Raw genomic sequence first — 23250 nt, 5'->3', positions numbered from 1 at the left:
TAGACCGCTACGCTACCCAGCAGGGTTTACCGTGCCGGGTAGCCTCCTCTACTCTGGCTAATGCAGTACAGGAAACAGCATCACTGGACCGGTCTAATCCTTCAAATCAGTTTAGGGCAGTTTGAGCTCTTAATGATGGTCACTGCTGCCCACTGGCCGTGTTCAGCACAGGGACGGTATTGTCTGCCGGGTTTTCTTTCACTTGATGTTTTTAAGGTGACGCCTGTTGCACAGACAACGTTAGCAGTGCAAGCTACTATATGCATTGTCAGCGTCCATACCCAGCCATAGAAATGCACCAGTGCACCGGCATGAAAGCGGTTACATGCTTTTCTATTGTTTGGACAGAGGGGCTGGTTGCTGCTGAGCAATTTTTGTCTCTTATGCTGCAGATTTGTGTGAGTAAATCTCGTTAATGTCTTAGCGTTGGTATGCTGAGACATTAGTGGGATTCTGATCAAACGTTCCTCTGGCAGTCAAACTGGCAATGACAGAAATGGCGCAAGTGGACACCAGCTGTCTACTAGACAATGATTGTAAAATTAGCACACAGGCAGCTTATAAGAGAGAGCTTACCCCCCCCCCCCCCACCCACCCACCCCCACACACACACACACTCACACAAATACGATACACAAAAATATACCTTCTGCAGTAGTTTAGGCTTGGTGCGGTTCAATTGGTCAGACATATACATGCAGTTTTCACTTTGATATGATCTTAGTTTTGATCTTATCTTGACTGCGGCGTAACAGTTCTTTCTTTTTCTTTAGTTTTCTCACCTTTAGCCACATTTTAAGTGCTAAAATATGTTTATATTTCATATTTTTACAAAATGAAAACCCTTCACATTCCTGTCACGTTTTCTATATTTGCAAATAGTGAAGAGTGGAAAGGCAGTTGGTCCTGATGACATACCTGTGGAGGCATGGAGATGTTTAGGAGAGATGACAGTGGGGTTTTTAACTAGATTGTTTAACACGATCTTGGAAAGTGAGAGGATGCCTGAGGAGTGGAGAAGAAGCATACTAGTACCGATTTTCAAGAACAAGGGCGATGTGCAGAACTGTAGCAACTACAGAGGTATAAAGTTGATCAGCCACAGCATGAAGATATGGGAAAGAGTAATAGAAGCTAGGTTAAGAGGAGAGGTGACGATCAGCGAGCAGCAGTATGGTTTCATGCCATGAAAGAGCACCACAGATGCGATGTTTGCTTGGAGAATGTTGATGGAGAAGTATAGAGAAGGCCAGAAGGATTTACATTGTGTCTTTGTGGATTTAGAGAAAGCTTATGACAGGGTGCCGAGAGAGGAGGTGTGGTATTGTATGAGGAGGTTGGGAGTTACAGAGAAGTGTGTAGGAGTGGTGCAGGATATGTATGAGGGAAGTGTGACAGTGGTGAGGTGTGTGGTTGGAATGACAGATGGGTTCAAGGTGGAGGTGGGATTACATCAAGGATCGGCTCTGAGCCCTTTCTTGTTTGCAATGCTGATGGACAGGTTGACGGACAAGATCAGGCAGGAGTCTCCATTGACTATGATGTTTGTGGATGACATTGTGATGTGTAGCGAGAGTAGGGTGCAGGTTGAGGAGAGCCTGGAGAGGTGGAGGTATGCACTGGAGAGAAGAGGAATGAAAGTCAGTAGGAGCAAGACGGAATACCTATGTGTGAATGAGAGGGAGGACAGTGGAATGGTGAGGATACAAGGAGTGGAGGTGGCAAAGGTGGATGAGTTTAAATACTTGGGGTCAACTGTCCAAAGTAACGGGGAGAGCAGAAGAGAGGTGAAGAGGAGAGTGCAGGCAGGGTAGAGTGGGTGGAGAAGAGTGTCAGGAGTGATGTGTGACAGAAGGGTACCAGCAAGAGTGAAAGGGGAGGTTTACAAGATGGTTGTGAGACCAGCTATGCTATATGGTATGGAGACAGTGGCAGTGGTGAGGGAGGACATGCGGGTGGTTGGTGTGACAGAGGAAGATGCAGAAGACAAGAAGAAATGGAAACGGATGATCCGCTGTGGTGACCCCTAACGGGAGCAGCCGAAAGTAGTAGTAGTAGTTTTATATTTGTGAATAATTCTTATATCTAATACAAAATAATCCTGATGTCAGCGTGCGTTTGTGATGGGATGCCTTATTGTCTGTCTCGTCAGAATGCAAAACAAAAAATTCATGTGATGTATTTGATGTTCATACAGAATCTTGTAGAAGTGTATGAATGAGTTTGTTAAAATGTTGTCAAGCGACGTCTTTAACATCAACATTTGAGTCTGGTTTTTGCTGCTTTGCCAATTTCATGGTCTTTGGTTTGATCCTCATTTTGGGAATATCCCACACGGGTCAAAGGAGGTTGAATCAGCTCATCTGGATACAGCGTTTACTGAGAGGGAAACATTTCATCCCTCTCTTCCGTCTAAACTGGCTGCAGGTGCCCCCACCCTTATAAACAACACAGGTGCATAACGACCGAAACCAACGACCAATTTCATACGCAAATTACCGTGGTTATTAAGTAGAGTTTCAGTGGCCATGTGAATTGTTCACAGAGGATTTTGGGAAGTTTGCAAACATTCTAGTTAATGGTCACGCCTTTTTATTTGCATATGAAACTGGTCGTTGGTTCGGTCATTATGCAGCTGTACTGTTTATAAAGGCAGCATACCTGCAGTCAGTTGAGACCGAAGAGGTCACTTTTTATTTATCTATTTTATTTTATTTGATTTATTTTCCCCCCCAATTGTACTTGGCCAATCACCTCGTTCTCTGAGCTGTCCCAGTTGCTGCTCCACCCCCTCTGCCGATCCGGGGAGGGCTGCAGACTACCCACATGCCTCCTCTGATACATGTGGAGTCGCCAGCCGCTTCTTTTCACCTGACAGTGAGGAGTTTCGCCAGGGGGGGGCGTAGTGCGTGGGAGGATCACGCTATGGTATGCAAGGGGCAGCATGTGTACTCCATCTTCTTCTGGTTCCTCTGGTGTCAGCAGCGTCCTTCACGAGAATGAAGCACACTGCCTCATCGTATGGCGTTTGAAGATAAACTCACCCCAAGTTTGACACATGACAAACTGAACTTCGCGTCCTTGAAAGTCGCCTTCGAAGTCTCGCTGGCGAGGCGTCGGGGACCCAGGAAGTGGAGCAGCACAACAGCTTTGACGTTGGGATGCCTGGAGGTTTGTGTAGCGCTGTAGCCCGCCTGCTTTGTCAATGGAGCATAAGGCAGAGTTTAGGCCCCTTGTCAGGGCAGATTTGTGCAACACCGAGGTCAAGAGTCACTCATGCAAATTCCACTCAGACTGCACAAAGGAACCGTGAACGAGGCCGTAAAGGTAAAACGGCGCACAATTATATAAGAACGCCTGCACGCGAACACAGATGCACACACGCACACATGACAAGGTTACCTACTCTCTCGTAAATGCACACACACATACAAATGCATGCACACAAATACAATACTATCAAATAAAAATAAAAACCAGCTACAGAGGACTCGCAGCTAATCAGACGATGTGTTTGAATGGACTGAGCTGGTGACACTCAGCTGTTGGTGTCTTTGTCTCTGACTTCATCCCTTGCTGACAGGCCCTCTGGACAGTGTTGGTAATTTAACGAAGCTGGAAGAATGAATGGGACAGAATTGGAAGATGGTATTTACCACATCCCCTATTCCCCGTCGCATGAAAAATGATAGTTTATCTTCAATTATTTCTGCCAATTACCAGGCCTCTGCATCCAGAAGTAAGTAGTTTATCGTACGAAATATACAGGTTCTCACATTATCCAGTGGAGGGGATAATCGACGTGCTTATCGTTACAGGAACTGTGATTCTGTCGCTTCTCTATGACAGTGTTGCTGCAATACAGCCGCTTTCCCACAATGAAAAATTATGTGAAATCATAATTCTGTGTGTGTGTGTGAGCAGCATGCCCACCAACTGTGTGTTCAAACGTGTGTGTATGTGTGTGTATGTATGTATATCTGCATACTAAAATTATTTTTTCCACCTTTTTTGCCAATATTTTTTCCATCTCTGCCTCCGATGTGAGCGTAAAGCACATCCTCCTCCATCTTTGACGGTGTGCAGCCGTGCTACTCATCTCCAGTCAGAGGGGCGATGCTAACGGTGTACATTTAGAGCGGGCAGGCGGTGGCTGTGTCATCACTAAGCACGGGGAACTGACTCTGTGACGCTGCAAAGAACAGTGACAACCGCAGTAGCCAGGTGTGAGCTCAGAGGAGGGCAGCTGTTTCCCCTGCATCCTGCTTCCTTCTCAGAGGCCCGTTGATCGTGGGCAAAGGGGAACGGCGCACTCGTTCCTCAGCTGAAATAATTCGACACCATCCACTGACTTTAGGGTGAGAAACAAGAATTTATCAGCTTACCAAATCGCTTGTCAAAGCTGGATGAATTAGCCACCTCCAGGTAGCGTGTCCTTGGACAGAGTTATGAGGACGTAGCAATGAACATTGCCATGAGGAGAATGGTGGAGACACTGAAGGACCATGAGTAAACATGAGGGGAGGAAAAGGTCACTTTTAAGGAGACGAGTAGAGAACGTGAAGCTATGAAAGGAGTGAAGGAGGTTATGCATGCAGGAGGAGCCTGCAGAATTTTTTTTGACCCCCCCCCTTTTCTCCCCAATTGTATGCAGCCAATTACCCCACTCTTCCAATCCATCCCGGTTGCTGCTCCACACCCTCTGCCGATCCGGGGAGGGCTGCAGACTACCACATGCCTCCTCCGATACATGTGGAGTCACCAGCCACTTCTTTTCACCTGACAGTGAGGAGTTTCGCCAGGCAGATGTAGCGCGTGAGAGGATCACACCTGTCCCTCCAGTTCCCCCTCCCCCCCGAACAGGCGCACCGACCAGAGGAGGCGCTAGTGCAGCGACCAGGACACATATCCACATCCGGCTTCCCACCCGCAGACACGGCCAATTATGTCTGTAGAGACACCCGACCAAGCCGGAGGCAACACGGGGATTCAAACCGATATTCAAACCGGGATCCTCGTGTTGGTGGGCAAGGGAACAGACCACTACGCTACCTGGACGTCCGCCTGCAGGGAAGTTTAAGGGGAAATTAGTTTGTTCAGTAGATTCAGAGATGAGGGAGAGACTGGACAGGAAAGCACGTTGGCAGAGAATACAACATAGCCAAGGATGAGATATAATGTAGACCACTGGTTCTCAACCTGGGGGTCAGGACCCCCCAAAGGGGTCGTGAGATAATTTCCGGGTGTCGCCAGATGGTTGTGGAGAAAGAAATTAAATGGGATATTTCAGACTAGGGAATGGTTTGTACATTACATCGCCTGTACCAGTGATACCATTTGCCTTAGAATAGATTTCATGGGTGTCCGGGTGGCGTAGCGGTCTATGGGTGTCTCATATTACGTCACATATCACGTGACGGCAACACATCCGCCATGTTGGAGGACAGCGGCTCCGATCCGTAGGACACTGTGTTGCTCTTACTGTGCGATGCTAAAGGTTTTCTAAACAGAATGGAGAGAATTTGTTTCAAGGTTTGATTCATACATGGTTCGTTTTTTACAATGGTTAATTTCTGCGCTGTTTTCCTGGTTCAAATCTGATCCTTTGCGCCGGTAGGCCAGAACATTGTAAAATTTATTTTTGCAAACTGTTTTTTGAAGAGTGAATAACAACTGCGATGTTTTATTTCCGTGCGTTTGTCTGATATTCGCTTAAAATTTCGTTCTTGTAAACACAGATCGACAACGAGAACTTCAGTGTTTGTTAAAGTGGTTGCTAAGGTCTAGCTGTCCTCCAACATGGCGGCGCTGTCCGTTGTCAATGAAAAAGTCACGTGATGGAGAATAACCCATGCCGTTGCTTACCAACATGGGGATCACCGGTTCGAATCCTCGTGTTATCTCTGGGTTGGTCAGGCGTCCCCACAGACACAGTTGGCCGTGTCTGCGGATGGGGAGCCGTATGTGGGTGTGTGTCCTGGTCGCTGTACTAGCGCTCTGGTCGATCGGGCCACCTGTTCGGAGGGGGAACTGGGGGGAATAGCGTGATCCTCCCACGCACTACGTCCCCCTGGTGAAACGCCTCACTGTCAGGTGGAAAGAAGCGGCTGGCGACTGCACATGTATCAGAGGAGGCATGTGGTAGTCTGCAGCCCTCCCCGGATCGGCAGAGGGGGTGGAGCAGCGACCGGGGCAGCTCAGAAGAGTGGGGTAATTGGACAGGTACAACTGGAGAGAAAAAAAGGGGAAAAGATTAAAAAAAAGAAGAAGTGTGTTTGTGAGAGTCAAAGTGTGTGCATACATGGGTTGCCGTTATTTCAATTAATCTAAAGACACTAATTAAAGCCTAATTAAAGCCAAAGTAGAATTAGTTGTTTTCTTTGTCTGTGGGCAAAGCAATGGTCTCCCTGTGTGAGTTTGGCAGGTTTCATGTGTTGTATTACAGTAACCCCTGAACAGCCTGTGAGAGATCAGTGTGTTTGCATCGGGGTGTTGTGAGTTAAATGTCACAGTGCTATGGGAGGGGGGGGGGGTTGACACCAACCTGAATATTCTGGGGGGTCGCGTCTCGAAAAGGTTGAGAACCACTGATGTAGACAAGGAGTGTGAGTTGAAGTGAAAGGATGCATTAGAGAGAGAGAACAGCCGAGGAAACGGAAAGAAGTAGGGCAAGAAATGAGGAGGAAGGCAAGAAACAAGGAGGCAAGAGAAGGACAAAGGGAGAAAGCGATCAACCCATAGCAACATGAAGTTAATACCGTGAGAGAGTTGACTTTGGTTTTTCCAAAGCGCCCAGTCAACATGCACAAACCCAAAGAACAAACCCCAGAGGTTACATGGATGGTCCGCGCTCAAACCATCGAGGTCTGCGCCAACAACCGAGTCTCTGTGGCTCCCACCGAGAGCCAAGCCGTGGGTGGCTTGCAGCGGTGCAACACTGCAGCCCTTTGGCCAAAGGTCGATGCCACAGCCCCAAAATGCTGACAATAAAACATAGGCCCAAGCCCAAAGGGACCAATTTAAGACCTGGATCCAAAACCCGAAAACCTAAATGGGTTTTAGGGTTACACAATTAATTTTCAGAATAATTACATAATTATCACCATATGCTGCCTCTGAAGCAAAGCCGCTGAAAGAACAAGGTTAGTTGAATGTTCTGCAAACTGTTCTCTGCTGCTCGAGAATGGACCGAGGCAGGAGGGTGTGTGTGTGTGTTTGTGTGTTTGTGTGCACATGTGAGACAGAGAGCAAGAGAGAGAAGAAACAGGAAAAATAGATATGTGTATGTGCAATCATTTGTATTAAGATAGACAATGTTCAGCAGTTCCAATTAAATATTTATTTCTCTGACCTTATATAGGGTGGAATAGACAGTAAAACATACACACACATATCCACCTATATTCTCCTGATTGTACGTCATTATTTCCACGTTTTGTTATTGACACATGCAGCTATGGGTATTTATTCCTCTGTAATACAATTGAGTGTGTGATTTTTATTGTAAGTTCACTCAAGGGGGCCTTTTTTTTTGCCAGACAGAAATACTGAGTGGACAGAAATACCGGCATGCTGGCATCGGTACTCTGAGAGATCTGGACAGGGTTAACAAAGTGATGCAAATACTATGCGAATAAATATCTCGTCACTTCCCTTCTTTGTCGTCGAGTGAGGCGGCTCAGCGATCGACCAGCTTTAGAGGATGTGACACGAGAGAGGGCACCTCTAGCTCGCTCTCTGAGATTTCACTGTCTGTCTCTGGCTCAAACTCTGTCAAGTCATATTTTCTGCAGCAAGGAACGACTGGGAAGAGGTCGGCACAGACGTGCGTGCGTCTGTGTGTATGCACACCCATGCACATGTGCATACATGTGGGTGTGTGTGTGTATGTTAGCATTTGTGTATCTGCTTTCAAAGGTGAATTCAGAGGCCTCTGATTTATTCATATCCTGAGGGGCTATTGTTAATTTTTCAACGGGTGTGGTCGGGAGTGAGCTACAGTATGTTCCTGTATCTGAGTCTCTGTGTGTGTGTGTGTGTGTGTGTGTGTGTGTGTGTGTGTGTGTGTGCATGTGCATGTGTGCACACATGTCCCATAACTGTCAATCACCAAAAAAACTGTTTTCTTGTTGTCTCGACTCTTTTACAGTGAAAGCCTCTATTTTCACCCCCCCACCCACCTCCACCCCAATCCCTTTTTCCCAAGCTCGCGTTTTTTTCCAGTTCCAGTCCCTTTTAGCCCAAGAACCTCATTTATTCATGCTCCTGGGCCTCTTGATGCCATTTTCAGCCGGCTGCCAAGAACTCTGTTTAAAAATTAACAGTCGGCAAGTTAAAGAAGATGAATTAAATACGTCTCGGCTTCGCCGTCGCTCCGGCTCATTTAAGACGTGTTTGCATCAGATCCACTAATGCACAGTCTGTGAGGGAAAGGCCCAACATTAGCCCAAGTTAACGTCATTCAGGCCTCAGGCTGTTTCACGTCAGAACTGGTGTTTCTACATCCGAGGTTTGTGGGATCGTTGAGGTTGTTGTGTTGAGGAATTACTCCGTGTTTTCTGCACCAAGTGTGCGTCCTCCAGGAGGCCGATGCTTCAGCAGATTTCCTCCCCCGGTCCACGTTAACTTCGCTTTCATCCGGATGGGAAGGAAGGAAACGAGCTGATATTGTTTAGTCTGCTCGGGGGGAAGATGCTGAAGTTTAGAGCATCGTGGTTATTTCCTGACGTTCGGGCACTCACGAAGGAATTTGTCAGTATTTGTCCTTCTGCTACCCAAACAATGGTGTGATTGCAAAGTGTGCGTTGAATTTGAGACATCTTCGAGTTGGCTGCAAGCTAATTTGCAAGCTAATAAATTAGCACGAGCCTCAGCAGAAGCTGTGGCTCGTGCTATGGAGGCACTTTCTGAGCAACTGACTTGCCAGTGTGGTATTTTATCCTCCCCTTAAATGCGGTGACGATTATCCAACCTGTGCAGAACTACCAAGTCCAGCAGATGTTGGATGTCCCGATCATTTTTTGTTTTGTTTTATCTGCCCCTAAAAATCTCTCCTTCGATTTCCACTTTTTATCTGACATTTGGTGTTTAGTATTGTGACTCCAACAGCCAGGGCATCCTAGAACTTTCTGTTGTCTTCTACAATCATCTCTCTCTCTCACTTTCCAGCTCCTGCTCTCCCTCTCTCTTTTTCCTCTCTTTTCCCCGACACAGCTTTTCACTAGGCCTCTGGGGCTGATCCACTAATTTTAGCTTGGCTAGGAGGCAGACACAGATGGGATCGTTCGTGTTATTCTAACATTTTTCGGCCAAAATATTTCCCCCATTGCTCCCCTTTCCTAACCCCTCTTTCTCCTACTTGTTCTTCCCTTGTTCCCACCTTGTCTGGTGTCCTCTCTGCTCTTTGCACTTTCTTCTGTAAATGATCCAGCACATATGTGTCATCGTCCTCTGGTTAAACCTGTGGAGGAGGCCATGAGACGTCCCTGTCATAAGTGGCACTAGTGGCACATTTACAGTCTATTATAGTCAGTGTACGTAGTAGTGTGTGTGTGTGTGTGTGTGTGTGTGTGGGTGGCATGGTGAAGGTCAGAGGAGAGTGTGCCTCAGTGGGCTGTGATAAATGCAGTCAGATGGGAGGGCAGGCAGGCCCAACCCTAGAGGCACACACACACACACACTACTATGTCCACTCATTTAAAGCGTCTGCAGATGCTGGACAAGTGCTTGATTACATTTGGATTTGACCATTACTGCAACAGAGGATTAGAGGACTGGGGTGTTTTCTTGTTGACTACATTTGTCTCTGCCACATTTTATTTTGAATATGCATATATGGTACAATATATTCCCTGGGGGATAGTAAACGACCGGCACCAACCTGCCAGTCTATCTACCTGATTGATGGATTGATTGGTTGATTGATTTCAAACCGAGTCCACAGGGCAGAGCATTTACTGTAATTAACTCTGTGTCTCTCCGCCCTGTCCCTGTCCTCATTCACAGTGAGCAGAGTATCTGCCAGGCGCGGGCCTCGGTCATGGTGTACGATGACACCAGTAAGAAGTGGGTGCCCATCAAGCCGGGGCAACAGGGCTTCAGCCGCATCAACATCTACCACAATACTGCCAGCAACACCTTCAGAGTGGTGGGCGTCAAACTGCAAGATCAGCAGGTAACCAGCCGGATGTGTGCCAGTGTCAAGGACATGACACAAGGACATTAGCAGACAAAGAGATTCGCTTGGACTACCTCTCATGTTGATATTACTACACTACAGCCGTCCATGGCTCCAAAAGATTTCACTGATCAAAATAATAATAACAATTTTATTCATATGGCACTTTTCTAAAACAATGTTACAAAGTGCTTCACAACAAAATAAAACCAGACGAGGCAAAAATAAGAGTAAGACCAAATAGATAAGAGTAAACATAAGAACAGTATAAATAAAACCAAATATCAAACATTTGTAAAAGCTTTCATGAAATGAAAAGTTTTAAGATGAGATTTAAAAGAAGCTAGGGACTTGGTTTGTCTTAGTTCAACAGGAAGAGAGTTCAGATACATTCAGACTATTCGGAATTTTATTATCTGGCGTCTGGGTGGCGTGGCGGTCTATTCTGTTGCCTACCAACACAGGAATCGCCGGTTCGAATCCCCGTGTTACCTCCGGCTTGGTCGGGCGTCCCTACAGACACAGTTGGCCGTGTCTGCGGGTGGGAAGCCGGATGTGGGTATGTGTCCTGGTTGTTGCACTAGCGCCTCCTCTGGTCGGTCGAGGCACCTGTTCGGGGGGAGGGGGAACTGGGGGGAATAGCATGATCCTCCCACACGCTACGTCCCCCTGGTGAAACTCCTCATTGTCAGGTGAAAAGAAGCGGTTGGCGACTCCACATGTATCGCAGGAGGCATGTGTTAGTCTGCAGCCCTCCCCGGATCGGCAGAGGGGGTGGAGCAGCGACCGGGACGACTCAGAAGAGTGGAGTAATTGGCCAAGTACAATTGGGGAGAAAAAGGGGGAACACCCCCCCCGGGGAAACCCCCCCCACCTATTGTCCCATGCAAAGAGGTTTAGAAATTAATATAGGTAGTGGCTCAATAGGTTTAGGCACTACGCTGGAATGGTAGTGTGTGTGTGTGTGTGTGTGTGTGTGTGTGTGTGTGTGTGTGTGTGTGTGTGTGTGTGTGTGTGTGTGTGTGTGTGTGTGTGTGTGTGATGCACAGGGCGTGTGTGATGCGTCAGTGCAGTAATACTGGGGTAGTAGTGCTTGTAGTTAGTGCATGCTGCATGCTGCTTCTGCTTGCTACTCTCTGCTCTCAGCTACTGCCGCCGGCTAGCCCTCTTTGTGGGGGTGAAAAGAGGAGCCGAGTGCGTAAGTCTCCCCTGCCGGTACATAGCCTCTCTACCGCCAAGACTCCTGCAGTGCCTCCTCGTGGCCACACACGGTAACTGGGTACCTTGCGGTCCCTGGCTAAACTGTAGGGGATCTCGGAGCTACAGTGGTCCCCAGAGGTCTAATGCGCAGGCCCATGTGAAGTGGATACGCCCTGGCATTGACCAACCACTGTCCCACTGCCTTGTGGGTAAGTGTAGGACGACAAAGGCTAGGGGAGCACACCCTGAGAGAAAAGCAATGTGCATGGCGGCGCACGATAGGCGGTCCTCTGACAGACTGGAGCTCCGGCAGCCTCCTGCAGCCTCCTGCAGCTGTGGAAGAGTGCTGGTCGTCTTGGGCCCCCCTTGCCACCAGATCCCACCCTCTCACAGTGAAGAAGTGCTGCTGGGACATGCGCACCCCCAGCGGCACTGTAAATAATCTCTTTGCGCAGGTATCCACCTCTGCCTCGGTGAGACCAGCAACCGGAATATGGATCAAAGTCTGGCGGCGATGGGGTGTCTGGTGACGGGAGCAGGTATGAATGCACTGGAAGCTCCTAATCAGACCCCTGCACGCCAGCGGCACAGGGCTATTCATGGTCGCCAGCAGCTGGGCTTGAGTGGCAGCTGCTCTCGGCAGACCCCTGTGTGTCTGAGCAGCCCTATTTAGGAGCCACACCGCTCACCCCAACTGGGGAGGGGCCTAGAAAAGGTGGCCTAAACATTGCCCACTCAAAACATCCTGGATAGGCTACCGCACCTATCGGGACATTCCACTCTGCGGTCGAAATAAAAAAAAGAAAATAATTCCCTTTAAACTGGCAACATGGAACATAAGAACTCTGCTGGACGTTAATGCCGAAAGACCTCAGCGAAGGACTGCACTAATTGCAGCGGAACTCAATCGCTACAATATTGACATTGCTGCACTCAGTGAAACCAGGTTCTTGGATGAAGGCTCCCTGAAGGAGGACACCTACACCTTCTTCTGGAAGGGATACCCTGCAGGAGGACAACATCAGCATGGTGTGGGATTTGCAATAAAAAACAGCCTCCTACCAAGACTCACTGAAACACCGATTGGCATAAGTGAAAGACTCATGTCGCTCAGGATCCCTCTGGCCAAGAAACGTTATGCCACCCTCCTAGGTGCCTATGCACCAACACTGCCATCAGAGGATGACGTAAAGGACCGCTTCTATCAGTCACTAGATGAGGCTCTCCGTCATATACCCAAGGAGGACAAGATCTTTTTGCTGGGCGATTTCAATGCCAGAGTGGGGAAAGACAACAAGGTGTGGAGTGGTGTCATTGGTGGGCATTGCATTGGGAAAGTCAATGCAAATGGACTGCGCCTCCTAAGCCTCTGTGCTGAGCATGGCTTGACCATCACAAACACCCTCTTCCAATTAAAAAACAAGCACAAAACATCCTGGATGCACCCACGCTCCAAACATTGGCACCTATTGGACTACATCATTGTGAGACGTGCTGATACAAAAGACGTCTTACTCACTCGTGCAATGAGAGGTGCTGAGTGCTGGACAGATCACCGGCTCATCATGACCAGGCTCCAGGTGGAGGTACGCCCTGCTGTTCGTCTCCAAAGGTCAGGAAAGAAGAGGCTTGACTGTACCCGGCTAGAAAAGGCTGAGGTCCAGAACAATCTCCGCCTCTCTCTGGCTGAAAACCTGGAAGACATTGAGCTTCTCTTGAGCACGGATGATTCCATTGACAGGAAATGGTCTTCCGTGAGCTCCAGACTCTACAAGGCAGCATCCCAATCCATCGGTTACAAGAGCAGAAAACACCAGGACTGGTTCAATGACAACACAGGCACAATAACTTCCATACTCAAAGGCATGCATAAAGCACACAGTGCTGTCCTCAACAATCCCACATCAGCTACACTCCGGCAACAATGGCAAGCATCCAGGAGAGAGGTGCAGTCAAAATTGCGTGCCCTGCAGAATGAGTGGTGGATATCGAAGGCAAATGAAATACAATCCCATGCCGATAGAAATGATATGCACAACTTTTATGATGCAGTGAAAACCATCTATGGCCCAAGAAACTGCTCTGTCTCCCCCCTGAAGTCTGATGATGGTACCACCCTCATAAAAGACCAGAAACTCATCACAAAAAGATGGGCAGAACATTTTGAGACTCTTTTGAACCAGCCCTCCCCAACCGATCCCTCGATCTTGGATGAACTACCTGTCCGCCCCACCATCCAAGACCTTGACCTTCCACCAACCTTTGAAGAGGTTCATTGTGCAGTTAGGTCGCTGAAAAATAACAAGACCCCTGGCCCTGACAGTATCCCTGCAGAGATTTTTAAACAGGGAGGCTACCTCTGCACCCGTGCACTTTTCCTGTTCATCTCACACGTATGGAAGAACGAAACTGTCCCTCAGCAGTGGAGGGATGCTAACATCATCTCCATATATAAAGGCAAAGGAGACAAGTCCCTCTGTTGCAACAGCCGTGGCATTTCACTACTGGCTGTTGCTGGAAAAGTCCTGGCCAAACTCATGTTACACAGGCTGGTAAAACACATCTCAGAGGAGCTGTTGCCTGAGTCACAGTGTGGGTTTAGGAGGAATAGGAGTACTGTGGACATGGTGTTCACAGCACGGCAACTCCAAGAGAAGTGCAGGGAGCAACATCAGAACCTCTTCATAGCCTTCATCGACCTGTCAAAGGCTTTCGACACAGTCAACAGGGACATCCTATGGAACATCCTCCTGAAGTTTGGCTGTCCACGAAAGTTTGTCAACATCCTTCAAAGATTTCACGTGGGGATGATGGCACGTGTGACCATTGGAGGCCAGGAATCTGAGCCCTTCAGGGTGTGCACCGGGGTACGTCAGGGGTGCATCCTTGCTCCAGTTCTTTTTAACATCTTCCTCCTGTGTGTGACATTGCTGCTCCACAAGGAAATCAGGAAGGACAGTGGGGTTACTGTGGACTTCAGACTAGATGGAAACCTATTTAACATCCGTAGGCTCCAAGCGGTCACAAAAATGACATCGGAGCACATCATTGAGTTACAGTACGCAGATGACTGTGCAGTTGTGGCCCACACACCCGAGGCACTACAAGCTACCCTTGCAGCTGCTACAAGGGCGTATGGTAGGCTGGGGCTCTCTATAAATGTGACAAAGACTGAAGTAGTATGCCAGTGGGCATCTACTCCTCCATCTCATTCACCAACCTTCAACATCTCCGACAAACCACTTGCAACAGTGGAATCCTTCAAATACCTGGGCAGCTTTCTCTCTGACGACTGCAGCATCGACAGGGAGATGCAAAACCGGATTAAACAAGCGTCATCCTCTTTTGGCAGACTTAGGAGAAGGGTCTTTCAAAACAAAGACCTCAACCTCCACACCAAAATATCTGTCTACTTGGCAGTTGTCATCACGACTCTCCTCTACAGCTGTGAGGCGTGGACCCTGTACAGCCACCACCTCAGGATGCTTGAGGCCTTCCACATCAGATGCCTACAATGCATCCTGAGGATAACCTGGCGTGACCGAGTGCCCCATACTGAAATACTCCGCAAGACCAACTACATCAGCATGGAGGCTACCGTCACCCAGCACCAACTTCGATGGCTCGGTCACGTCATCAGGATGCCAAAGGAGCGCTTACCGCGTAAAGTGCTGTATGGCCAGCTACATCTTGGCCGCCGCTTGGCAGGGGGCCAGAAAAACGGTACAAAGACCAGCTGAAGACCATCATAAAGAAGTGCGGCCTGAACCCGAGCCAGCTGGAAGACACTGCCGCCCAACGCTCCATCTGGCGGCAGCTCTGTCAACAAGGGGTGCAAAACCTCGAGAAGGACCGCGGTGATCGACGGACCAGAAGACGTCTGAAGAGACATGAAGCCAGTACCACACCTACACCCCCAGTCAGTGATTTCACCTGTTCTGTCTGTGGCAGACATTGTGGATCGCGGATTGGGCTTTACAGCCATAAGAAGACTCACAAGTGACAGAGGCAGGATTGTCATCATCGGACACGACGGACAACCTAAAGCAAGCAAGCAAGTGTGTGTGTGTGTGTGTGTGTGTGTGTGTGAGCCCTGTACTTCATCAGCGGTATTCAGTAGTATTAATCCCTCTCTACAGTGTGCTTTGATAGCCTAGCCGTCTGTCTGTCTCCCAGTGGCCCAGCGTCTCATTACCATATTACATCATAGGCTCCCTTCAAATTCTGTGGGACTCAAAGTGGAAATTGAAAAATAACAAACATAATCATAGATACACCAATAGGGGGAACAGACCGATAGACAGACATCTTCTTTGAGGCTGCAGGATGTGCAATCACATGCAACCCACGACTAACACTGCTCAGGGATCTGTGGTGAGACTTCACCCTCATCTACTTTTATGCTCAAGAGACATTTTGAAAGAACTTGACTTGGACGCATTGAATGAGAAACCCTTGTAAAAGCTAAAAGAAGGTTGAATCAGTTCATCCGGATACAACGTTCATTGACAGACCAGTGACATCTTCAGTCTGAACTGACTGCAGGTATCCCCACCCCTTATAAACAATATAGTACCATACAGTTGCATATATTTATAGTACACATGGCCATTGAAACTCTAGTTAAAGGTCACACCCAAATTTGCATATGAAACTGGTCGTTGGTTTCGGTCATTAGGCGAGTGTATTGTTTATAAGGGGTGGGGGATACCTGCAGTCAGTTTAGACTGAGGAGGTCACTTAGATGAGTGATCGAACGTATCTGTCAGATGAACGGCTTCAATTTTCTTTGATTTTCTTACCTGGATTATTGAGCATGCGCCAAGACGTGTACAAAGTTGACGCTAACATTTTTCCCTGTAAAATGCTTGTTGTTTGAACCCTATAGCCAAGATTATGAAACGTCGTCTGATGCAGTTGAACCAGAATGACGAAAGGGCAAGAAATGATTGGCTATTCAAACGTCACAGCTTCATCTATAGCTGCTACTAAAAGCCATTTAAATGCAATGTGACAAGCTTTTGTGCACGTGCTCTGAACTACTACTATTATACTCTGCAGTTTATCCCTTTATGTGTGTGTGTGAACTACCATCCTCTGAGATGTGCCGTTGAATCACTCCGTTCTGGGGCAATTGTGCCCAATTTCATCACTGTAGAAAGTTGATGGTGCATTGCGTTGTATAACTATACCGTTTCCCATGGTGTGCATCCACGGCTGGTGTGCACCAGCCTTTGGAGTCAGCGTACAGTCAGTGTAGCATTAACTTTGCCAAAAATAATGGCATGAAGTATGTTTTTATGACCACTTTTCTTCCAACTTATACCTCATAGTGCTTGCAACATTTTACTTTGAATATTTTCTTTGTATCATGGTCCTTCTCGAGACAAGTTTGACAGGTCATAAGTGCTTTTAACACCAGCGGCTGCAACAATGATTAATGGCGTGGCCTACACACACAAAAAAGGGACTTTTCCTGGCAAGCAGAGCCAGGAGAGCATGCTGTTGGATCCTGTTAGTCTCTCGTGTCTTCTTTCCATCATGAAAACGGAATAGATGTTTCAAAGTAGTGCTTCAGAAAATGTGGCTATTAAAGGATAGTTATAGGTCTCTCTGTCTTCTCTATTTCCTTTCTCCATCCCCTCGAATCCCTCCCTAACTTAACTTCTCGCTCCCCTTTCTTTTCCTTAACTTTCCAATCTAGTCAATTTAATTGTTTCATTTTACATTGTGTTTCATGTGAGCCACTCGGCGAGCTGACCCACACCACCGGAGTTTTCGTTCTGGTAGTGATTCTCTATGTCTCATCTTCTTCCTCTTAGGTTGTTATCAACTACTCCATAGTGAAGGGCCTGAAGTACAACCAGGCCACCCCTACCTTTCATCAGTGGCGGGACGCCAGGCAGGTTTATGGCCTCAACTTTGCAAGCAAGGAGGAGGCCACCACCTTTTCCAACGCCATGCTCTTTGCTCTCAATGTCCTCAGCACCCAGGATGGAGGTTTGTGCTCTCTCAGCATGCAGCAGTACACCATAACAGAGGCAGCCGGCGCTTGGCTGAACGTGCGTGCAGAATCTGTCAGAAAGTCAATTCGAGATTATTTTCAGAGGCTGAGGTTTTTAAGAGTTAAGACAGTTTGCATCTGGACGCTGAATTCCTATTTGAAGACCGCCGCGAGGTAATATGCTAATGACACCTATCCCTCTGGGAGCTGGGCAGATGGTGAAGTCATCTCAGGTCATAGCAGAGAGGGATTAACTATACTAAACACCACTAATGAAGTCCAGGGGTCCACGCACACACACACGTACACACACAAAGACACACCCACACACAGCCGCACAATTTAACATTCACACTCTGATGTGCACGCTGGGTGCCCGTGCATGCAAAAGCACAAAAATAAGATCACACACACACACACACACGCATACAAATTAATTTACTTTACTTCACTCAGTTACTGTCTGACCCTTGGCTGTTGACCCATTAACCTACCTTCTGGAAAGGATGAGGGGGTATTTATAGGACCTTGAGCCCTCGCATATGGCTCAGAGCGGCACTGAGAGTGAGCTTGTGTGACCAGACATGGCCGACACAGTCAAGGGAGGCCTTATTTCACACGAGTGAAAGGTATTTTTCCATCAACATGACGAGGGTCATTTTCGGGGCAGGAATATAACAGCCCGCATCGCAGCAGATTAAATAAAAGCCCTCTCCGAAATGGGCAGGTTTTGATATTGATATAAATATGGGCCCACAGTTTCAGAGTGCAGAGGATCCTCTCCGTCAGACTTCGTTTAGACCGCTGCCACTCAGCCACAACTCCCGCCAACCCCTTTCTTACACCCTCACTGAGATCCCGTCCCCCGTATCACTCCTCTGTGAGGCGGCTCTCGGTTTTGTTCACATCCTCGCTGTGCGTAGTTTCATCCAGGGGGGGGGCATTTTATCACTCGCTTCCCAGACTGTGGAGAAGCTGAATGGCACCACGCCACTTGGACATTGAAGTGGTCGGGTTTAGCCTTGAAGCAGCGTAATAACAGATCATTGTCAGCAGGGTATGGAGGAAGGTGGAATTATTGACCCTGTCTCCGTTTCTTTATCTCCACCATGAAAAAAAAATACCATCCTCAAGCAGTCTCTCTAAATTTGCCTCGCCACTTCGACCAGAACAACATGACCTAAACATCCTGGCCCCCCGTCTTAGCACCGAGGTCTCACTGGAAAACACAGCCCCATCTACTGGACGCGATGGCAAACTACACAAGTCAAGAAACTAACGGCATTAATCAAGGATTGGCCAAGTGATCCGTGACGGCTGGTCTTTTCGTCATGCCTCTGCTCGCGAATGGAAAACCTCCTACGTCAGCCATTTTAATGTCAGGGTGTCGACATTCGTTCCTCTCAACATTCAATCACACTTGGGCTTGGGACATCGACACTCTAATATACCTATATAGAAAGCATAGATGAGATTGTTAATTGAGCTTAGATGGTTTATTTGGATTCACATCACTGAGGCCACACACACACACACACACACACACACACACACACACACACACACACACACACACACACACACACACACACACACACACACATACTTCACAACACAGTCACTGCCATCAATATCTGCAGAGCACGACGAGGGTTAAGCAAAGAGAAGAAGTGAGTGATGTGTAGCTGGTGGGAAAGAAGGAATGAAAGAGGAAGAAAGGAAGTGCTTCTAATGACTGCTGTTCATAACTCTGGAGGCAGCAGCATTAGAAGCGTTGGTGTGTTTCCTCCTGCAGCCCTCCATCCGTCTCTTAATTAGAACGAGTCATTGAGAAGGGCTCCCCTGGGCCTAGTGGTACAGAGCAGATCTTTTCATCTGCTTAACAGCACAAGATAGGGGAACAAAGGGGGCTCGAGTGACAGCTGTCAAGCAGCACATGTGCAATGTAAACACACTGCATAGATTAATACTCTAGACAGAGAGATGGACTGACGTTAGAAGAATAGCCCATGTCTCACATGAATCGCTAGGACAGGGAGGACGGTCACACACTAAATAGATTTGATCTGCATGCGTACACGCAGGTATAAAGTCAGTTTCATGTTGGCAAAGATACACACACACACACACACACACACACACACACACACACACACACACACACACGCACACACATGCACGCAGGCAGGCGCATGTCTTTTGTAGGTGTGAGTGTTAGGGTATATGCAGATGTACTTCTCATCTCTCAGAATTGCTCACTAACATGCATGCACACACATGCACACACACACGTGCACACACATTAAACTCACAACAAAGTCACTGCCATATCAACATCTGCAGAGCAAGATGAGGGTTAAGCAAGAGAGGAAGTGTGGCTGTGATGTGTGGCTGATGAAGAAAAGGAACGACAGAAAAAGAAAGAAAGTAAGTGCTTCTCATGGTTGCTGTTCATAACTTTGGTGGCAGCAGCAGCAGAAGTGTTCGTGTGTTTCCTCCTGCAGCCCTCCAGCCGTCTCTTAGTCTGATTTTAGTGTGTAAACTAGCTCTAGCTTTGACCATACCCGAGAAGCGAAGTGGGTAAATCTCATCACCATGTTTGTAATGCCAAGCTGTTTTGGATCCGCCCTCTAGTGGTCTGGAGGTGCCATAACCTGCTGCAACGTCGATAAACAGATCAGTTGTCAGAGGGCGACCCTTTGATATTAAATAGTATTTGTTCATTTATCGTAGGATTTTATTTTTTTTTATAAATAGGTTTGGGGCAGTTTTGCATCGTAAAACAGGTAACGGTTGAATTGATTATGTGATGGGGGCTTTGGATGGAGGGAATGATCAAAACTGGACTTGAACCCATAGCGGCCCAAGTATATTTGGGATAGCGCTCCAGCCGCTCAGCCGCCCGGGGTCACCTGACCCTTTGAATCATTAACCGAGTGATGCCGGCTGCACTGCTGCTTCCATACAGGTGTGGGTTACAAGGAGATGACACATGATACTGGGGGGCTGAGAGGAGAAGGGCAGAAGCAGGGAGAGGCTACATGTGAGAAAGGGTGGAGAGAGGGGTGATGGAAGAGGAGGGGGAGGACGAGGAGGAAGGGTAGGCCAGGGTGAGCGATGGTCAGCAGGGAGTGGGTCTGTCAGTGCTTCTGTGTGTGCTACAGCCGTTTCTTCCTCTTCACCATGTCATGTAGGTAGTACAGCTTTGTGTTTGTGTGCAGTGTTGGTTTACCTGCCTGTGTATCTGCAGGACAGATTTTTTTTTCATCAGTTGTGACGACCGTGTGATGTCCATTGTCACTCTTACAACTGACCGATGTATGCTATGTGCATGGCTGACACTCATTTTCACACTGATTTCACGTTATGACGAGGGATGTCAGTTAACGAGTTACCAGTAAGCCAAATAGACGTTATGACAATGTTCTGGAAATCTTTTGGTATTCAAGTAGATGATGAAGTTTATAACACTGGCGTCGGTGGGCTGTGACTGTAACTAGAATTCCACTGTATGTGAAAAGCCATAGTTCCTCTAAAGTCAACATTAGGCATGTCAGTCCACATCCATACTCCATCTATCCTGTATTTGTATTTCCAAACAGTGACGGTTGGGGTTGGGGGTGACAGTATGGCTGAAATCCATCAGGAAACTCAAAAGTAAGACTTGTGCGAGGCATCGGTTTTCCTCTGCTCTTTGGGGAACAACTGTGAAGCCCTTCATGCTTGTTGTGCCTCTGCAGGGATTGTAAATATTTGAAATAGAGCAAGTCCCTATTTGCTATGCACGTCTATAGTCAAGCTATGTGTGTGTGTGTGTGTGTGTGTGTGTGTGTGTGTGTGTGTGTGTGTGTGTGTGTGTGTGTGTGTGTGTGTGTGTGTGTGTGTCCATCTGCCAAAAGGTAGCAATTTGGCGGCTGTTCATAGACAGCTTGGTCAGGTTCTTCTATTGTCTTGTGTGATTTCGGTGCTGTGTTACTTGATCATTGGCAGCCATTAGCATCACCGGGTTGCCACGGAGTGACCTTTTTTTTTTTTCAAAGTGTGAGCATCGGCGGGTGTCGGTTGAGATGCAAAAACAGTCATGTAATGGACCGCCGCTGACAAAGAGAAGATTCGGGATTTTTGGTAGACTAATTCATTGGTTGTTGTCGGCCATTACGGTGCTGTGCTGCTTTCTGGAAAATTAGCTGGTGGTATTTATCAGCAACACAAGCTTAGGTCAATGAATATAATGAAACCATGCACATTACACACACACACACACACACACACACACACACACACACACACACACACACACACACACACACACACTTTGTTCCTCTAAACTGTGGCAGTAGTAAAATGTGGCTGTCTGAAAGTATCATGCAAGGGGCGTCGGGGTGGCATAGCGGTCTATTCCGTTGCCTACCGACAAAGGGATCACCGGTTCAAATCCCCGTGTTACCTCCGGCTTGGTCGGGCAGCCCTACAGACACAATCGGCCGTGTCTGCGGGTGGGAAGCCGGATGTGGGTATGTGTCCTGGTCGCTGACAAGCTCCATTATGGCCAGCCTTAACTCGCAGAGCAAGCGATGCAGGGACAACACCGTGCATGCTTTGTTGCAACCGCTATTGTAATGCCAAAACAAATATGGTTGAGGACCAAACATGTAAGCTCTGGCAGCTGGGACTGAAAGCACCTCACATGCATCGGGGTCAAAGTGCAGCGTCAGCTACATAAAACTGGCCCTGAATCCGTTGCCTACCAACATTGGGATCACCGGTTCGAATCCACGTGTTACCTCTGGCTTGGTTGAGCGTCCCTACAGACACAATTGGCTGTGTCTGTGAGTGAGAAGCCAGATGTGGGTATGTGTCCTGGTCGCTGCACTAGCACCTCCTCTGGTTGATGGGGGCACCTGTTCAGGGGGGAAGGGGGAACTGGGGGGAATAGCGTGGTCCTCCCATGTGCACATCCCCCTGGCGAAACTCCTCACTGTCGGGTGAAAAGAAGTGGCTGGTGACTCCACATGTAGCGGAGGAGGCCGCAGCCCTCCCCGGATCAGCAGAGGGGGTGGAGCAGCGACCGGGACAGCTCGTAAGAGTGGACTAATTGGCCGGATACAATTGAGGAGAAAAAAAAAAGAACGTATCATGCAATATTTTAAGGGTTGATTCAATACGCCCCAGACTTACACATGCATTGCAAATGAATTGTAAAACAAATTGGTTTTGAGGAACAAAAACAGCAGAGCAACAAGCATCACCACTCTGAAAGCTTGCATTGCATCCGTTAGGCTATCTAATTATAGAAGTTTACAGCTCAGGCTGGTTTTTCACTCCAGTCCTGCAGGATGCACATTATCAGATGACTCAACCTCTGATCCTGGATTGACACTAGTACCTCTGTGCCCACACCCGCCAACGCTTTCTATACTTTCACTGTCAGCCTTAAGTTTACGCCGTCTTGTCATCATCTTGTTGTCACAAATAGATGACATTTTCTTTATAGGCACTTTCCCTTTATCCTTAGATCCTCCTAATGGTTTCAAGTGGATTACATCACCTTCACAACGGAGCTGATATCGCTCTGTGTACGAAAACACGACGATTGGGAGAATCACACGCTCCGTTACTCGCCAATTAACCGGGAATTGATTGTTATCTCTCGTCCCATGAGTCTTCGCCTCTGCCTCGTTTGTAAATCAATAAACTGACTTCACTTCCCATTGCCCTCTGTCTGATTTCTGTGTCCTTCCTTTGGTAGACTGCCCCACCTCAACCCCACCCCTTACCTCGTGCTTCACTCGTCAGCGCTTATCGTTCCGCCGAATTTTGTAGCTGTAATTTATAAATCCAATGCGTAGCAAAGAAACAGAAAAAAACA

At 47.8% G+C, this 23250-nt stretch overlaps 1 protein-coding gene across 2 annotated transcripts in view; it reads left to right on the top strand.

The window, feature by feature from the left end:
• Window positions 1–23250, top strand: part of evlb (Enah/Vasp-like b) — a 51399-nt gene that overhangs the window by 14929 nt on the left and 13220 nt on the right. For both annotated transcript variants that reach the window (XM_056294623.1, XM_056294622.1), the window contains exons 2-3: window positions 10006–10174; window positions 17200–17377. In XM_056294623.1, coding sequence (XP_056150598.1) covers window positions 10006–10174; window positions 17200–17377 — 347 coding nt within the window. The remainder of the gene's footprint in view (window positions 1–10005; window positions 10175–17199; window positions 17378–23250) is intronic.

This window comes from Lampris incognitus, chromosome 15 (assembly GCF_029633865.1).
Source record: "Lampris incognitus isolate fLamInc1 chromosome 15, fLamInc1.hap2, whole genome shotgun sequence".
In the NCBI taxonomy this organism is placed as follows: domain Eukaryota; kingdom Metazoa; phylum Chordata; class Actinopteri; order Lampriformes; family Lampridae; genus Lampris; species Lampris incognitus.
The sequence above is the reverse complement of the archived record's forward strand: the minus strand, read 5'-3'. Positions and strand labels throughout refer to the sequence as shown.